Source organism: Callorhinus ursinus, unplaced genomic scaffold (genome assembly GCF_003265705.2).
Source record: "Callorhinus ursinus isolate GAN/ISIS: 27379988/994484 unplaced genomic scaffold, GSC_fseal_2.0 scaffold55, whole genome shotgun sequence".
Classification (NCBI taxonomy): Eukaryota; Metazoa; Chordata; class Mammalia; order Carnivora; family Otariidae; genus Callorhinus; species Callorhinus ursinus.
In genome coordinates this window covers 8,323,631-8,337,637 of record NW_027397117.1, presented here as the reverse complement: position 1 = coordinate 8,337,637, position 14,007 = coordinate 8,323,631, and the positions used below count along the sequence as shown (strand labels likewise).

The window sequence follows — 14,007 nt, the reverse complement described above, 5'->3', positions numbered from 1 at the left end:
TTGGCAGTAGCAACATCTTTCTAGATATGTCTCCTGAGGAAAAGGAAACAAAAGAAAATAAACTATTGGGACTACATCAAAATAAAAACCTTCTGCACAGCGAAGGAAACAATCATCAAAACTAAAAGACAACCTACTGAATGAGAGAAGATATTTGCAAATGACAAATCTGATAGAGTTAGTATTCAACATATATAAAGACCTTACACAACTCAACACCCCCCCCCAAATAACCCAATTAAAAGTGAGGCAGAAGACATGAACAGACATTTCTCCAAGGAAGACACACAGATGGCCAGCAGACACATGAAAAGATGCTCAACATCTCTCATCATCAGGGGAATGCAGATCCCCTGAATACAATGAGATATCACCTCACACCTGTCAGAATGGCTAAAATCAACAATATAAGAAACAAGTTTAAGCAAGGATGTGGAGAAAAAAGAAACCCTTGTGCACTGTTGGTGGGAATGCAAACTGGTGCAGCCACTGTGGAAAACAGTATGGAGGTTCTTCAAAAAATTAAGAATAGAACTACCATACCATTCAGTAATTGTGCTATTGGGTATGTACCCCAAAATACAAAAACACTAATTTTGAAAGGATATACACGCCCCTTTGTTTATTGCAGCATTATTTACAATAGCCAAATAATGGAACAGCCCAAGTGCGCATTGATAGATGAATAGATAAGATGTGGTAGATATATACGATGGAATATTACTGAGTCATAAAAAAGAATGAAATCTTGCCATTTGTAATGACATGGATGGGTGTAGAGGGTATAAAGCTAAGTGAAATAAGTCAGTCAGAGAAAGACAAATACCGTATGATTTCACTCATTTGTGGAATCTAAGAAACAAAACAAGCAAAGGGAAGAGACAGTAAGAGAGAGAGATACCAGGAAACAGACTTTTTTTTTTTTTTAAAGATTTTATTTATTTATTTGAGAGAGAGAGTGAGAGAGAGAGAGCACAAGGGGGGGTAGGGTCAGAGGGAGAAGCTGACTCCCTGCTGAGCAGGGAGCCCGATGTGGGACTCTATCCCGGGACTCCAGGATCATGACCTGAGTCAAAGGCACTCACTTAGCCAACTGAGCTAGCCAGGCGCCCCAAGAAAGAGACTCTTAACTATAGAGAACAAACTGATGGTTACCAGAGGGGACATAGGTTGGGGAGGGTGAAATAGGTGATGGGGATTAAGAGTACACTTAATCATGATGAGCACTGAGTAATATATGGAATTGTGGAATCATAACATTGTAAAACCGAAACTATTATAACATTGTATGTTAACTATACTGGAATTAAAAAAGAGAGAGAGATACCAACAGATTGATTTCCTTAAAGGTTGTAGCAATTTACACTTCCATCAGGCAATGCATGAAAATACCTGTTTCTCTACATTTTTGACAATATCAGGATTAGTCTTCTACCTTTTCTTCAATATGATGGATAGAAAATGATTTCTCATTACTTTGTATTCCTCTGAGAGAAGCTGACTATCTTATTCTGCATTTATTTCGAATTAGCGTCCATATTTCCAGTGCTCGGCATGAGGATAGGACCTTTATACTGGTTTGTCCTAACTTGTTGGCATTCCACCTGTCTTACTCTTCCAACCATATTTTCTTTAAGCTTTCTTTTTTAAAAAAATTTTTTTATTGTTATGTTAATCACCATACATTACATCATTAGTTTTGGATGTAGTGTTCCATGATTCATTGTTTGTGCATAACACCCAGTGCTCCACGCAGAACGTGCCCTCTTTTCCTCAAGCTTTCTTGAAGTGTCTTTTGTCATCCAGGAATTTCGCCTTCATGTAGTTAAATCTCTTACTATTTTCGTTTATAGTTTCTAGGTTTCTGTTTTCCTTAAGAAAGCCTGTTCTACTGTTAGGTTAAATATTTTCCTATATTTTCTGACACTTTTCATGCCTTTATTTCTACACTTAGTTCTATAGTGCATGTAAAATTTATTTTTCTCTATGTTATGATGTAGGAGTCTGTGTTAGATAGAAGACATTATGCAAATGTTATTTAGCAATCAGCCATTTTTGTTCACCATAATGAAACATTTGTAATCTAGTTTCTACTTCTATCTTAACACATTACCACAAACTTAGCAGTTTAAATGCACTTGTCGCCTTGAAGTTTTGTATGTCAGAAGCTCACTTGGTTCTTTCTTTTTTTAAAGATTTTATTTGTTTGATAGAGAGAGAGAGTGAGAGAGGGGGAGCATGAGTGGGGGGCGGGCTGGAGAGGGGAGAGGGAGAAGGAGACTCCCCGCTGAGCAGGGAGCCTACTGGGGGACTCGATCCCAGCACTCTGGGATCATGGCCTGAGCTGAAGGCAGATGCTTAACTGACTGAGCCACCCAGGCGCCCAGATGCTCATACAGTTTATGTCAGAAGCCCAGTATGGGTCTCACTGGGCTAAAATCAAAGGTCAGCAAGGCTGTGTTCCATCCCAGGGGCTCCAGGGATTATTTCCTTACTCTTCCAGGTTATTTCTTAGAATTTAGTACCTTTCAGCTGTCCGTTTCCTCGATGGCCGTCAGCTGAGGGTCCTTCCCAGCTTCTGGAGGCTGCCCTCTGAGTTCTTTGGCTCACGGTTCCATTCCTCCGTCTTCCATGCTAACAAGGGCGGGTAGAGTACTCTCATGCTGCAACCCTCTCTTGCCTCTTCTTCCCCTGAGCTTCATCTTTGAACAAGTCAGTCTGCTTTCCTCTTCCATTTTTAAGAGCTCATAGGATTACACTGGGACCACCTGGATAATCCAAGATAATCTCCCTACTTTAAAGTAACTTTAATTCCATTTGCAAAATTTCTTTTGCCGTGTAGAGAAGTATATTCATAGGCTCCAGGGATTAGGGCATGGGCATCTTGGTTGAGTGGGTAAGTGGAAAGGGATTATTCTGCCTACCAGAACTTCTTTTAATCATATATTAAGTTTTCATCTATTTTGGGTTTGGGCCCCACATCTCTGGGCTCTGTTCTATTTGCCTGTTCTGTGCCAATTCTACATTGCTTTGATCATAGCAGCTATATGGACAGTTTTATTATTTGGTAAGACAACTTCCTCTTGATTGATCTTTTTTTTCAAAATTGTCTGGGCAGTGCTGTCCAGCCTTTGTTCCAGACTCCTAATCCCAGCCACAGTGATTTGGTTAGTAATTTTGGAGTTGCCCTAGCAGGGAGTTAGGGAAGCAATCACTTTATTAAAAATTTCTAAACATTTTATATAAATTCTTATGCTAAGCATTTTATAAAAAATTCTTATGCTATTGGTCTCATGAACATAAACTTTGGGACTACTGTTGAGAATACAGATTTTGAAGTTCGGTGATAAACATTTTACTACGGACTAGCTGGCTTCCTCAGATTGCTTGGGAGAATGAACCATTATAAACGAACGGTTCGACACAAAAACACACTATGTAGAGTTGCTCTTGTGAGAAGCAGCTTTGTGATAAATCAGTACCTGTGATTGACTGCCCTTGTGTCTTTGGATCAGGGGTTTGTATTTGCAAGCAGTTTGTCTTCTCCATCTGTGGCCAGTTAATGCCACAGGCTCACTCAGCTTTCCTGATTGAAGTTATAACAGCCAAATACATATTATTTTTAAATTAAGTTTTTAATTCCAGTGTAGTTGAACATTAGTTTCAGGTGTACAATAAAGTGACTCAACAATTCCACATATTACTCAGTGCTCATCATGGTAAATATACTCTAATCCCCATCACCTGTTTCACCCACCCCCCCATCCACCTCCCCTCTGGTAACCATAGTTTGTTCTCTATAGGTAAGAGTCTGTTTTTTTTACTTTTTTTTTGGTTTACTCATTTGTTTCGTTTTTTAAAGTCCCCATGAGTGAAATCATATGGTATGTCTTTCTCTGACTTACTTTGCTTGACATAATACTCTCTAGGTCCATCCACACCATTGCAAATAGATTTCATTCTTTTTTATGGCTGAATAATACTCCATTGTGTGTGTGTGTATCACACATTCTTTATCCATTCATCAGTTGATGGAAATTTGCTTCCATAATTTGGCTATTGGAAATAATACTGCAATAAACATAGGGATGCATATATCCTTTCAAATAGTGGTTTTGTATTTTGGGGTACATACCCAATAGTGCAATTACTGGATGGTATATGGTAGTTCTATTCTTAATTTTGCGCGCGCGTGTGTGTGTGTGTGTGTGGGGGGGTATCTGTGCAGACCAGAAACCTGCCAAGTGGCACATCAGCATGCGTTAGTATGAAGGGTGGGAAGCCTTAGCTCAAAGCGTTGACACCTATTCTAGCTTGGAAGATGGATTTGACAGTCATTAGCTGGATGAGACAGTCTTCTGCCATGCTCACTTGACAGCCCTGAGATAGCACGTATCACTGCACAGACATTTATTCCACATTTACTGGGTCCAAACGTCAATGGCTCATCTCCTGCCCTTGAGTAGCTCACCATCCAGCATGCTAAGTGGGAATTTAAGGAGTTCTCTAGAACACAAGGCAGGGTGAAATCCAGTCCTCGGAGAGGATTTCAAAGCGGTGTGAGGTCCCACGGGCTAGAGTGACTGTGTTCGGGTACAAGCAACACTTTACAGAAGAGCAGTGCTAACAGGAAAGGGTTAATTCTAAAATGTCATTCTGACCAAATGTACACAAGCTTGCATTGAAAAAAGCAACAGAAACAGCTCACTCCTTCAAACAACGCATTATAGCACCATTCCTGGAAGCATGATTGAGAACCAAAATTTTTAACTACTTTTGAGTTATGAGATTAACATATGGTAAAAATTTATTTTTTATAGGTTCAGAAGCGTGACTCATTATAATGTGATCTACATTTGACATTTCTTAAGGTTCCAGCTTTTTAGGAGATGAATAATGAGAATGAGAAAAACTTAAAAGTGATGTCTAATTGTTGAACTTTCCTACTCAAGATGCAGCTAATGAACATTTCTAGTGACTAGGACTTCCAACCTGAAACACTAAGCTGGAGATAAACTGTAAACTCCACTGGTTAAAAATTATTTTCTGGGCCTTCGAGTTTAGATCAACTTCATGAAACAATAAACTGTAGCAGTAAAATGTAATCGGTCAGAAGGCCATCTCAAGGATTGGTATCAAAACAGTAATTCAATTTCAGCATTATATGAAGCATGTGTTCCAAAGATATCCAGCAGGAGTATTTCTTATAACACCATGAGAAAACAATTTTGACTTCACAATTTCAATTAATTATTTTAAAATGGGCCATTTCTGAGAACTTGTATTAGCAGTGAATTCTGTGTGCTTATAAAACCCATCTGGACCTGCTCAAGTCAAAAACTTCTGTCCAACAAAATACAACCACATGTTAATTTTGAGTGAAACCCCAATTTGTATTCCAGAACGTCTCTTTTGAAGGTAAGTAGATTTTAAAAAACTTGCATGTTGTCCATTTAAGTGTTTAAGTACAAAAAAATTTTATTCAATTACTTCCCAAATAACTAAGATTTATCAGGTGTCCATCAGGACAGGCCCGGCTCTAACCACTCCTCATAGGATTTATTTCATCCTGCCGAGAATTCTCCAACCCTAGCCGACAAAAGGCAGAGAAAAGGAAGGGGGCTTGGAAGCTGTCTAGAAATACAAGCCACAGTTTAATAAAAATAAAGAGTGGTTTTATTGATTGCACATAATAATTCCGCTATATTATGTATTATAAACTTTAAGGATTAGAAACAAATGACTATTTTTTAGTGAGAATAATCTAGGTTACGGCAGCGCGTTCAATGAATATTACTTTAGTCCTGCAGTGGTCACAGAGCTAGCTTTCAGATAATCAGGAAGTCATCATCCAAACTATGTATTAGGCCACACATTCCGTTAAGACATTATGTTTTCTTCAGCAAACACTATTTATCATATCCTCCTCCATTTATCTTATTATAATGTACAGAGTTTAACTTTTTACCCACAAGACCTGCCTCAGGTAACTTGCATGCTGCCAAGCACAAGGCATGACACAGCAGCAAAAAGCTACTCTGCCCTCTGTATCTTGGATTTTTCATTTTTGCCTAAAACCCCACTTTATGATTAAAACTGAATGAATCCTCCCACAGTGTAATACGTATTAGGAGTCTCTTTGTGTACACATTACCACAAAGATCGAAAATGTCAAATAGTTTGAGCAAGTATTTGGCAGACCACAGAAAGAAGAGAGGACTGTGGGAAAAGAAAATGCTTTAGTGTTTTAGAGCTGAAGCGCTTGACGGATGTTATTCAAATTTCTCATCTCCTTCTTCCACATCTTTCAAGTTGAGTACTTCCAAAGAACCTTTGCCTTTTGTCTCCTTTTTTATTAGCTCATCGATTTCTCGGAAGCAGCCCGGGTCAATCAGACACACCTGAAACACGGAACACAGCTGCTCACCTCATGAAGACGAGCAATGCAAAGGAACACAGCGTTAACTTCCTCTAGGACAAGCGCACTCCACTTTCCGGAGGTCCCTACTGCTGGAGTCCTACAGCGCAAGAGCGAACACAACGCACAGGGCAGCCGACTGGGTTCTAGTCCAGCCTTTGTCTTTTTCTCCCCCCAATTTTTATTTAAATTCTCGTCAGTTAACACAGTGCAATACTGGTTTCAGGAGAGAATTTAGTGACTGATCGCTTACATATAACACCCACTGCTCATCATAACAAGTGCCCTCATTACCCACCCCCCATCCGGCCCATCCCCCACCCACCTCTCTCCATCAACCCTGAGTTTGTTTTCTATCATTAGGAGTCTCTTCCGGTTTGCTTCCCTCTATCTGTCTTTTCCCCCTTCCTTACGTTCATCTATTTTGTTTCCTAAATTCCACATATGAGTGAAATCATAGGTATTTGTCTTTCTCTGGCTGACTTATTTCGCTTAGCATTATACTCTCTAGCTCCACTCATTTTGTTGCAAATGGCAAGATTTCATTCTTTTTGATGTCTGAATAATATTCTACTGCATATATATACCACAACTTCTTCATCCATTCATCAGCTGATGGACACTTGGGCTCTCTCCATAGTTTGGCTATTGTTGGTGCTGCTGCTACAAACATCAGGGTGCATGTACTCCTTCAAATCAGTATTTTTGTATCCTTTGGGTAAATACCTAGTAGGGCAATTGCTGGACTGTAGGGTAGTTCTATTTTCAACTTTTTGTTCCCCCTAAGATTTTATTTATTTGACAGAGAGACACAGCGAGAGAGGGAACACAAGCAGGGGGAGTGGGAGAGGGAGAAGCAGGCTTCCCGCAGAGCAGGGAGCCCGATGCAGGGCTCGATCCCAGGACCCTGGGATCAGGACCTGAGCCGAAGGCAGACACTTAATGAGTGACCCACCCAGGCACCCTCTATTTTCAACTTTTTGAGTAGTCTCCATACTGTTTTCCAAGTCAGCCTCTGTCTTTAAGTATGCATGTAAGCCCTATGACAGGCATTCACCTCCCTGTCTGAGGACCTCTCTGGATTCCCTGGCTGTAAAGTGAATGGGACTAGAAAACTATGGTTCTTTTTGTACCAAAATTTAGCATGAACATTTATAGTTCAGTGAAAGCACTGCTTTTTATTGATATCTGAAGGAGAAAAAGAAGCTTGAAGGCCCATTTAGAAATCACCTGTGAAGTTCTGAAAAGATTTGAGAACTTCAGAATGTCAGATGTGTTGCTTCACATTGAGTGGAATGCTCAACAATCCCAGTCTAGAGCTCATTTAAACTGAAGCTATTGCAAAGTCTCAAGGCATCAATTTGCAGACAATGGAATCTATACTGTGTCTGAACACTGGGGAGTGAGGACATAAGACCCAAGGCTTTTGTTGCGTCTACAAAATGTCCTGTGGTAGGGGGCGCCTGGGTGGCTCAGTCGGTTGAACATCCAACCCTTGGTTTCGTGTTGGGTCGTGAACTCAGGGCTGTGGGATTGAGCCCTGGGGTTGGGCTCCACGCTCAACAGGGAGGCTGTCTGAGATTCTCTTTCCCTCTCCCTCTGTCCTCCACCCCCTCTCAAATAAATGCATCTTTAAAAAGAAAAAAAAATGTTCTGTGGTAAATAAGGCTGTCCAACTTTTAGTCTTATTTCCAATTTCCTCACAACAGAAGACTCACTATAAAATATATTCTTATCCAAAATCAGCATGAACTAACAACAACAAAAAAAATCCTAAGTGTGCTTAACTACAATTTAGTTTTACTTAGACCTTGACATTTTTACTTAGTTCTATGTAAGAGGTTTTGGAAACGTTTTATTGTTCATACCCTCTAAATGTTGGTTACACATTTATGACTAGAGAATAGACGACTTTGGTAACACGAACACAAAAGAATAAGAGTGTTTTCATCTCACAATTTCTAACTGCTGACCGTAGTCTTCACTCTCTATGACTTTGATCAGTGGCTTGAGCTTTTCTTTCAGCTTCTTCCCTTCATTCACTGGAAGAAGGAACCGGAGTCTCATGTGAGCACGTTCAATCTGCATTTTCTCCTTTAACTGCTTTATCACCTCCAAAGCCTAGCAAGACAAAATTGAAAACAATGGCCATTTCTTTGCTTCGTCTGCTGCATTACCTTATAAGGGATTCAAAACAAAGCAGTTTCCATCTGGTTGAATTAGGTGATGGTTCTTAGATGGACACAGAGAACGTAAGCAACTGTAAGAAAATATAGATAAATTGGACTTGAAGATTACCAACTTTTGTGTTTCAAAAACCATCAAGAAAGTGAAAAGACAACCCATTAAATAGAAAATATTAGCATTTCACACATCTGATGAGGTACCAGTATCTGGAATATAAACAGAACTTTTACAACTTGACAATAAAGACACAAATAATTAAAAAAATGGTCAAAGGATCTAGATAGTGTTTTCTCCAAAGATGACCCAGGGTCAATAAGCACATGAAAATATGCTGAAATCATAATTAGAGAAATGCAAATCAAAACTAGAATGATACACCCAGGATGGCTATAATGAAAAAGGTGGATTAATTACAAATTATCATCAAAAATGTGGGTAAATTGGAACCCTTGAACACTGACTGTGGGAATGTAAAATGCCGCAGCTGTTTTGGAAAATGGTTTGGCAGTTCCTCAAAAGGTTAAATATAGTTACCACATGACCTAGCAATTCCATTTCTGGGTACGGAGAAATGAAAACACGTACACACAGAAACTTGTAATGAATTTCACAGCAGCATTATTCGTAATAGCTAAAAAGTAGAAACAACCCAAATATCCATCAACAAAATATGGTATTTCTATACTTTGGGTTATTATTGAGTTCTAAAAAGGAATGAAGTACTAACATGTACTATAATAGGTATGAATTTTCAAAGAGCCACATATTGTATGATTCCATTTATATGAAACGTCCAGAATGGAAAAGTCCATAGAAACAGAAAACAAATTTGTCAAACACTTGTGAGAGGGAGGAAACAAGGAGTGACTGCTAATGTTGACAGGGTTTCTTCTGGGGGTGATAGAAATGTTCTCAAATTAGGTAATAGGGAAGGTTGCAAAAACTTTGTGAATATATCACTGAATTGTATGTGAAATATATAAATTAAAAAAAATGTAAAATACAGAGTTGAAATGACTCTTTAAAAATCCAAGTTTTGGGGCGCCTGGGTGGCTCAGTCAGTAAGTATCTGACTCTTGGTTTTGGCCCAGGTCATGATCTCGTCTTTGTGGGATCCAGCCCCGTGTTGGGCTCCATGTTCAGTGTGGAGTCCTCTTGAGACTCTCTCCCTCTGCCCCTCCCCCAGCTCATGCGTGCGCACACACACTCTCTTATATAAATAAAGAAATCTTTAAAAAAAAAAGTCCTAAGTTTTATCTTTAAAGGTTTGATTTGGAAAGTTAAATGAGAACTGTAGTACATTTGTGCTTCGTTAAAAAAAAATTCCATTACTCCTCCCTATAACCCCCATCATTTCCTTCCCCCTCCCCAAAACCTCTACCCAACTGCTTCTAAGTAGTATCATGTTATTATTACAGACGGACTATTTTAGTGTTTTCTTCAGAGACAACTGATTTTCATTTGGATACTTTTTGACATTAAAAACCACTCACCTGCTGTTTGGTACTCTTACTGGTTTTGACCGAATAGTGGATGTCCTTCATAGCTCTCTCAATAAGGATAACAGTGTATGGTCTCTTTGTTTCAGGGTTCACACACTTCTCAGCTACAATAGTTGCAATGTCCCTGAACATCTGCTCCAGCTGCGTATGCCGTTCTTTATCTGACACTTGAACCTCTCCTTTAGTCAAAATCTAAAAAAACCCAACAGATTTAAAAAAGCAATGTCTTTATTGCACAGTATTTGTTAACCACAAGAATAACTTGGGGAGAAAATTAAATTCCATCCTTCTCAGCTATTGATATACAAGTAACAACTTGAGCTTCACCTAAAAGGATATGCTGGATTATCTTGCCCTCTAAGACCTTATTTAGGTGGGGAAAGGAGAAAAGGCAATCTTACAAGGGTTGTAAATGGTGAAATCCTTGAAAAGAAATTCTATTTTCAAGTATATTACACTGAAAATATATAAATGGACAAAATAAAGCAACTTAGAAGACTTAAATTTTGGAGGCTTGGCAAAATTGTCATGTCCTGAATTATTAAAAATGATGCTATACAACAAAAAAACCCAAGTAATCTGATTAAAATGAGCAGAGAACCTCAATAGACATTTTCCCAAAGAAGACATACAGATGGCCAAGAGACACATGAAAAGATGCTCACACCACTTGTCATCAAGGGAATGCAAATCAAAACCACAATGAGTTACCACCTCACACTTGTCGAATGACTAGAATAAAAAACAACAACCAAGAAATAGGAAGTGCTGGCGAAGATGTGAAGAAAAAGGAATCCTCATGCACTGTTGGTGGGAATGCAAACTGGCGCAGCCACTGTGGAAGACAACATGGAGGTTCCTCAAAAAGCTGAAAGTAGAGCTACCATATGATCCAGTAATCGCCCTACTATTTACCCACAGAAAACAGAAACACTAATTTGAAAAGATACATGCACCCTCATGTTTACTGCATTTTAAAAAATTTTTTATTGTTATGTTAATCACCATACATTACATCATTAGTTCTTGATGCAGTGTTCCATGATTCATTGTTTGTGCATAACACCCAGTGCTCCACGCGGAATGTGCCCTCTTTAATACCCATCACCAGGCCAACCCATCCCCCCACCCCCCTCCCCTCTAGAACCCTCAGTTTGTTTTTCAGAGTCCATCGTCTCTCATGGTTCGTCTCCCCCTCCGACTTACTCCCCTTCATTTTCCCCTCCTGCTATCTTCTTTTTCTTTTTTCTTAACATATGTTGCATTATTTGTTTCAGAGGTACAGATCTGTGATTCAACAGTCTTGCACAATTCACAGTGCTCACCATAGCACATACCCTCCCCAATGTCTATCACCCAGCCACCCCATCCCTCCCACCCCCCCACCAGTCCAGCAACACTCAGTTTGTTTCCTGAGATTAAGAATTCCTCATATCAGTGAGGTCACATGATACATGTCTTTCTCTGACTGACTTATTTCACTCAGCGTAACACCCTCCAGGTTCCATCCACGTCGTTGTAAATGGCAAGATCTCAATTCCTTTTGATGGCTGCATAATATTCCATTGTGTATATATACCACTTCTTCTTTATCCATTCATCTGTCGATAGACATCTTGGCTCTTTCCACAGTTTGGCTATTGTGGACATTTCTGCTATAAACATTGGGGTGCACGTACCCCTTCGGATCCCTACATTTGTATCTTTGGGGTAAATACCCAGTAGTTGCAGCATTATTTTTAATAGCCACGATATTGAAGCAACCTGTGTCCATTGATAGATGAATAAAGAAGTGGTGTGTGTGTGTGTGTGTGTGTGTGTGTATAAATACAATGGAATATTACGGGGCAATAAAAAAGAACGAGTCTTCCCATTTGCAATGACATGGATGGACCTAAAGGGTATAATGCTAAGTGAAGTCAGAGAAAGACAAAAACCACATGATTTCACTCATGCGTAATTTAAGAAAGAAAACAAATGACCAAAGAAAAGAGACAAAAAAACCCAGACTCTTAATTATGAGAATAAACTGGTGGTTGCCAGAGGGGAGGTGGGTAGGGAATGGGTGAAATAGATAAAGGAGATTAAAAGGTTTGAACTTCCAGTTATAAAATAAGTAAGTCACAGAGATGAAAAGAACGGCATATGGTTTATAATCAATAAGACTGTAATAACACTTTTCTGACAGGTGGTGACACTTACGTTGTACACCTGAAACTAATATAACACTGTATGTTTATTATACTTCAATTAAAAAAAGTGATGTTACAGGGGTGCCTGGGTGGCTCAGTCCATTAAGTGTCTGACTCTTTGATTTCGGCTGGGGTCATGCTCTCAGGGTTGTGAGATTGAGCCCTCCAGGCAGTGGAGCCTGCTTAAGATTTTCTCTTTCCCTCTCCCTCTGCCTCTCCCCAACCTCTCTCCCCAAATCTCACCAAAAAAAAAAAAAAAAAAAAAAAAGTGATGTTATCAGGTTGAACTACTGTAGGATAACTATTCACTCCCAAAAAATAACGTTTTAAAGTTTAACATACTTATAAGTACTTCTACTACAAAGAACATTAGAGTCAATTATGCCGTAGATGTTAGAACTCACCTGCTTACAGATTTCCGTCTGGTCGTCTGTTCCAAATGCACTGATCAGATCTTCCTTCTTTGCAACCTGACCTTTAGAAACGTTTACAAACACTGAGTGGGTCTGTAGAACTTCATCAAGGTCTTTTTCCCTTGTGACAGCAGGAGAGAAAACCCTAAGTGAGCACACTTGAAACTTGGAAATTCATTCGCATTTAAATACAAGATGGCAACGATATGAATTCCAAGAAGCAACAAAAACTCCTAACCGACCCTCAGTGCGAGAGAACATTTTCAAAACTCAGAACCGCATTTGTGTTCCCACTTATCCACTGAGACAAACGTCACGGCGTCACGGGAGTATGCATGAAACACTGAACGGGGGCGGAGGGCGGGCTGCTGCCAGAGAATCCCGATCCCTAGATGGCAGCAGCGAAAAACTACGCACCTCGGTGAAACTACTAGGCAAAGATCTGTGAGCAGGCTGTTCTCCTGCTACGGGAACTATCTGGAAGGCCAGGTCCCAAACCTTTAATGCTATTTGGGCAAAACGACCATATTTTGGAGGTTTCTTGGCTGTAGGTTTTACGACACCAACCGATTAAAACAAAGCCCCAAACCAACAACCTAAACCACACCAACCAAATAAAAAAGGAACCCTTGATTTAGGCGCTAAGCTCGGGAAGGACAGTGATTCTCACGCTTTCCATTTCCTTCCCTACTAAGACCCCAGTTCATTCGAAGACCAGGGGTAGGCCGCCTCGGAGGCAAGTGTCCGGCCAGAGCCGGGAGGGAGAGGGTCACTCACACGCCACTCCGCCAGCCGACGACTTTGTTTTTGTAGCAGGCGATTTCGAAGCGCTTCCCGGCGCGCTTCATCCGTACCACGGCCACGTTGGTTAGGCGGATCTGGTTGGTGGGGGTGAAGATCGACATGGTAGCTGCTCAAAGACGCTGGGTCCCGGGAACCAAGGCTAACCCGCGCCGCCGGCCTGAGGACCACCTGCGTCTCGCTGTAACGACCCAGCGGCACGCGCCTCGACCGCTATCTGCTCCGACGGCCGCCACAATACACCCAGTTGTCTTATTGCGCAGGCGTCAGGTGTGGCAGGAACCAGGAGAGGAAAAGAGAGCAACAACGCCTGCGCACTGTGGCTTTTACGACATCGTTCCGCGCCCGACAGGAGAGGCGCTCTTCCTTAACGTAATATACTTCCGCCAATGAGCTAAGGAGCTCTGATTGGCTGGTGAAGTTGACGTTTTAGCGACCGGGTGGAAACGTGGCCTCGGCCCCTCTTAGTTCCGCAGAGTTCGGGGCTGCACCTA

The 14,007-nt window shown here is 40.6% G+C and overlaps 1 protein-coding gene across 1 annotated transcript; it reads right to left on the bottom strand.

Annotated features, from left to right (window-relative positions):
- Positions 1–5,452: 5,452 nt before the first annotated feature.
- SBDS (SBDS ribosome maturation factor) lies at positions 5,453–13,845 on the bottom strand. Its single transcript, XM_025864656.2, has 5 exons — positions 13,490–13,845; positions 12,704–12,833; positions 10,099–10,299; positions 8,375–8,539; positions 5,453–6,401 (listed from the first exon to the last, which is right to left on the bottom strand). Exons 1-5 carry the CDS (start codon positions 13,615–13,617, stop codon positions 6,273–6,275), a joined length of 753 nt encoding a protein of 250 aa, XP_025720441.1. The 5' UTR covers positions 13,618–13,845; the 3' UTR covers positions 5,453–6,272.
- Between the last annotated feature and the right edge of the window lie 162 nt (positions 13,846–14,007).

Coding starts and splice junctions, on each gene's coding strand:
- SBDS (XM_025864656.2), bottom strand. CDS start 13,617: ATGTCGATCTTCACCCCCACCAACCAGATCCGCCTAACCAACGTGGCC. Junction 12,834..13,489: donor GTCGGCTGGCGGAGTGGCGT/GTGAGTGACCCT, acceptor TGCTGTCACAAG/GGAAAAAGACCTTGATGAAG. Junction 8,540..10,098: donor GTAAGAGTACCAAACAGCAG/GTGAGTGGTTTT, acceptor TTGTCTTGCTAG/GCTTTGGAGGTGATAAAGCA.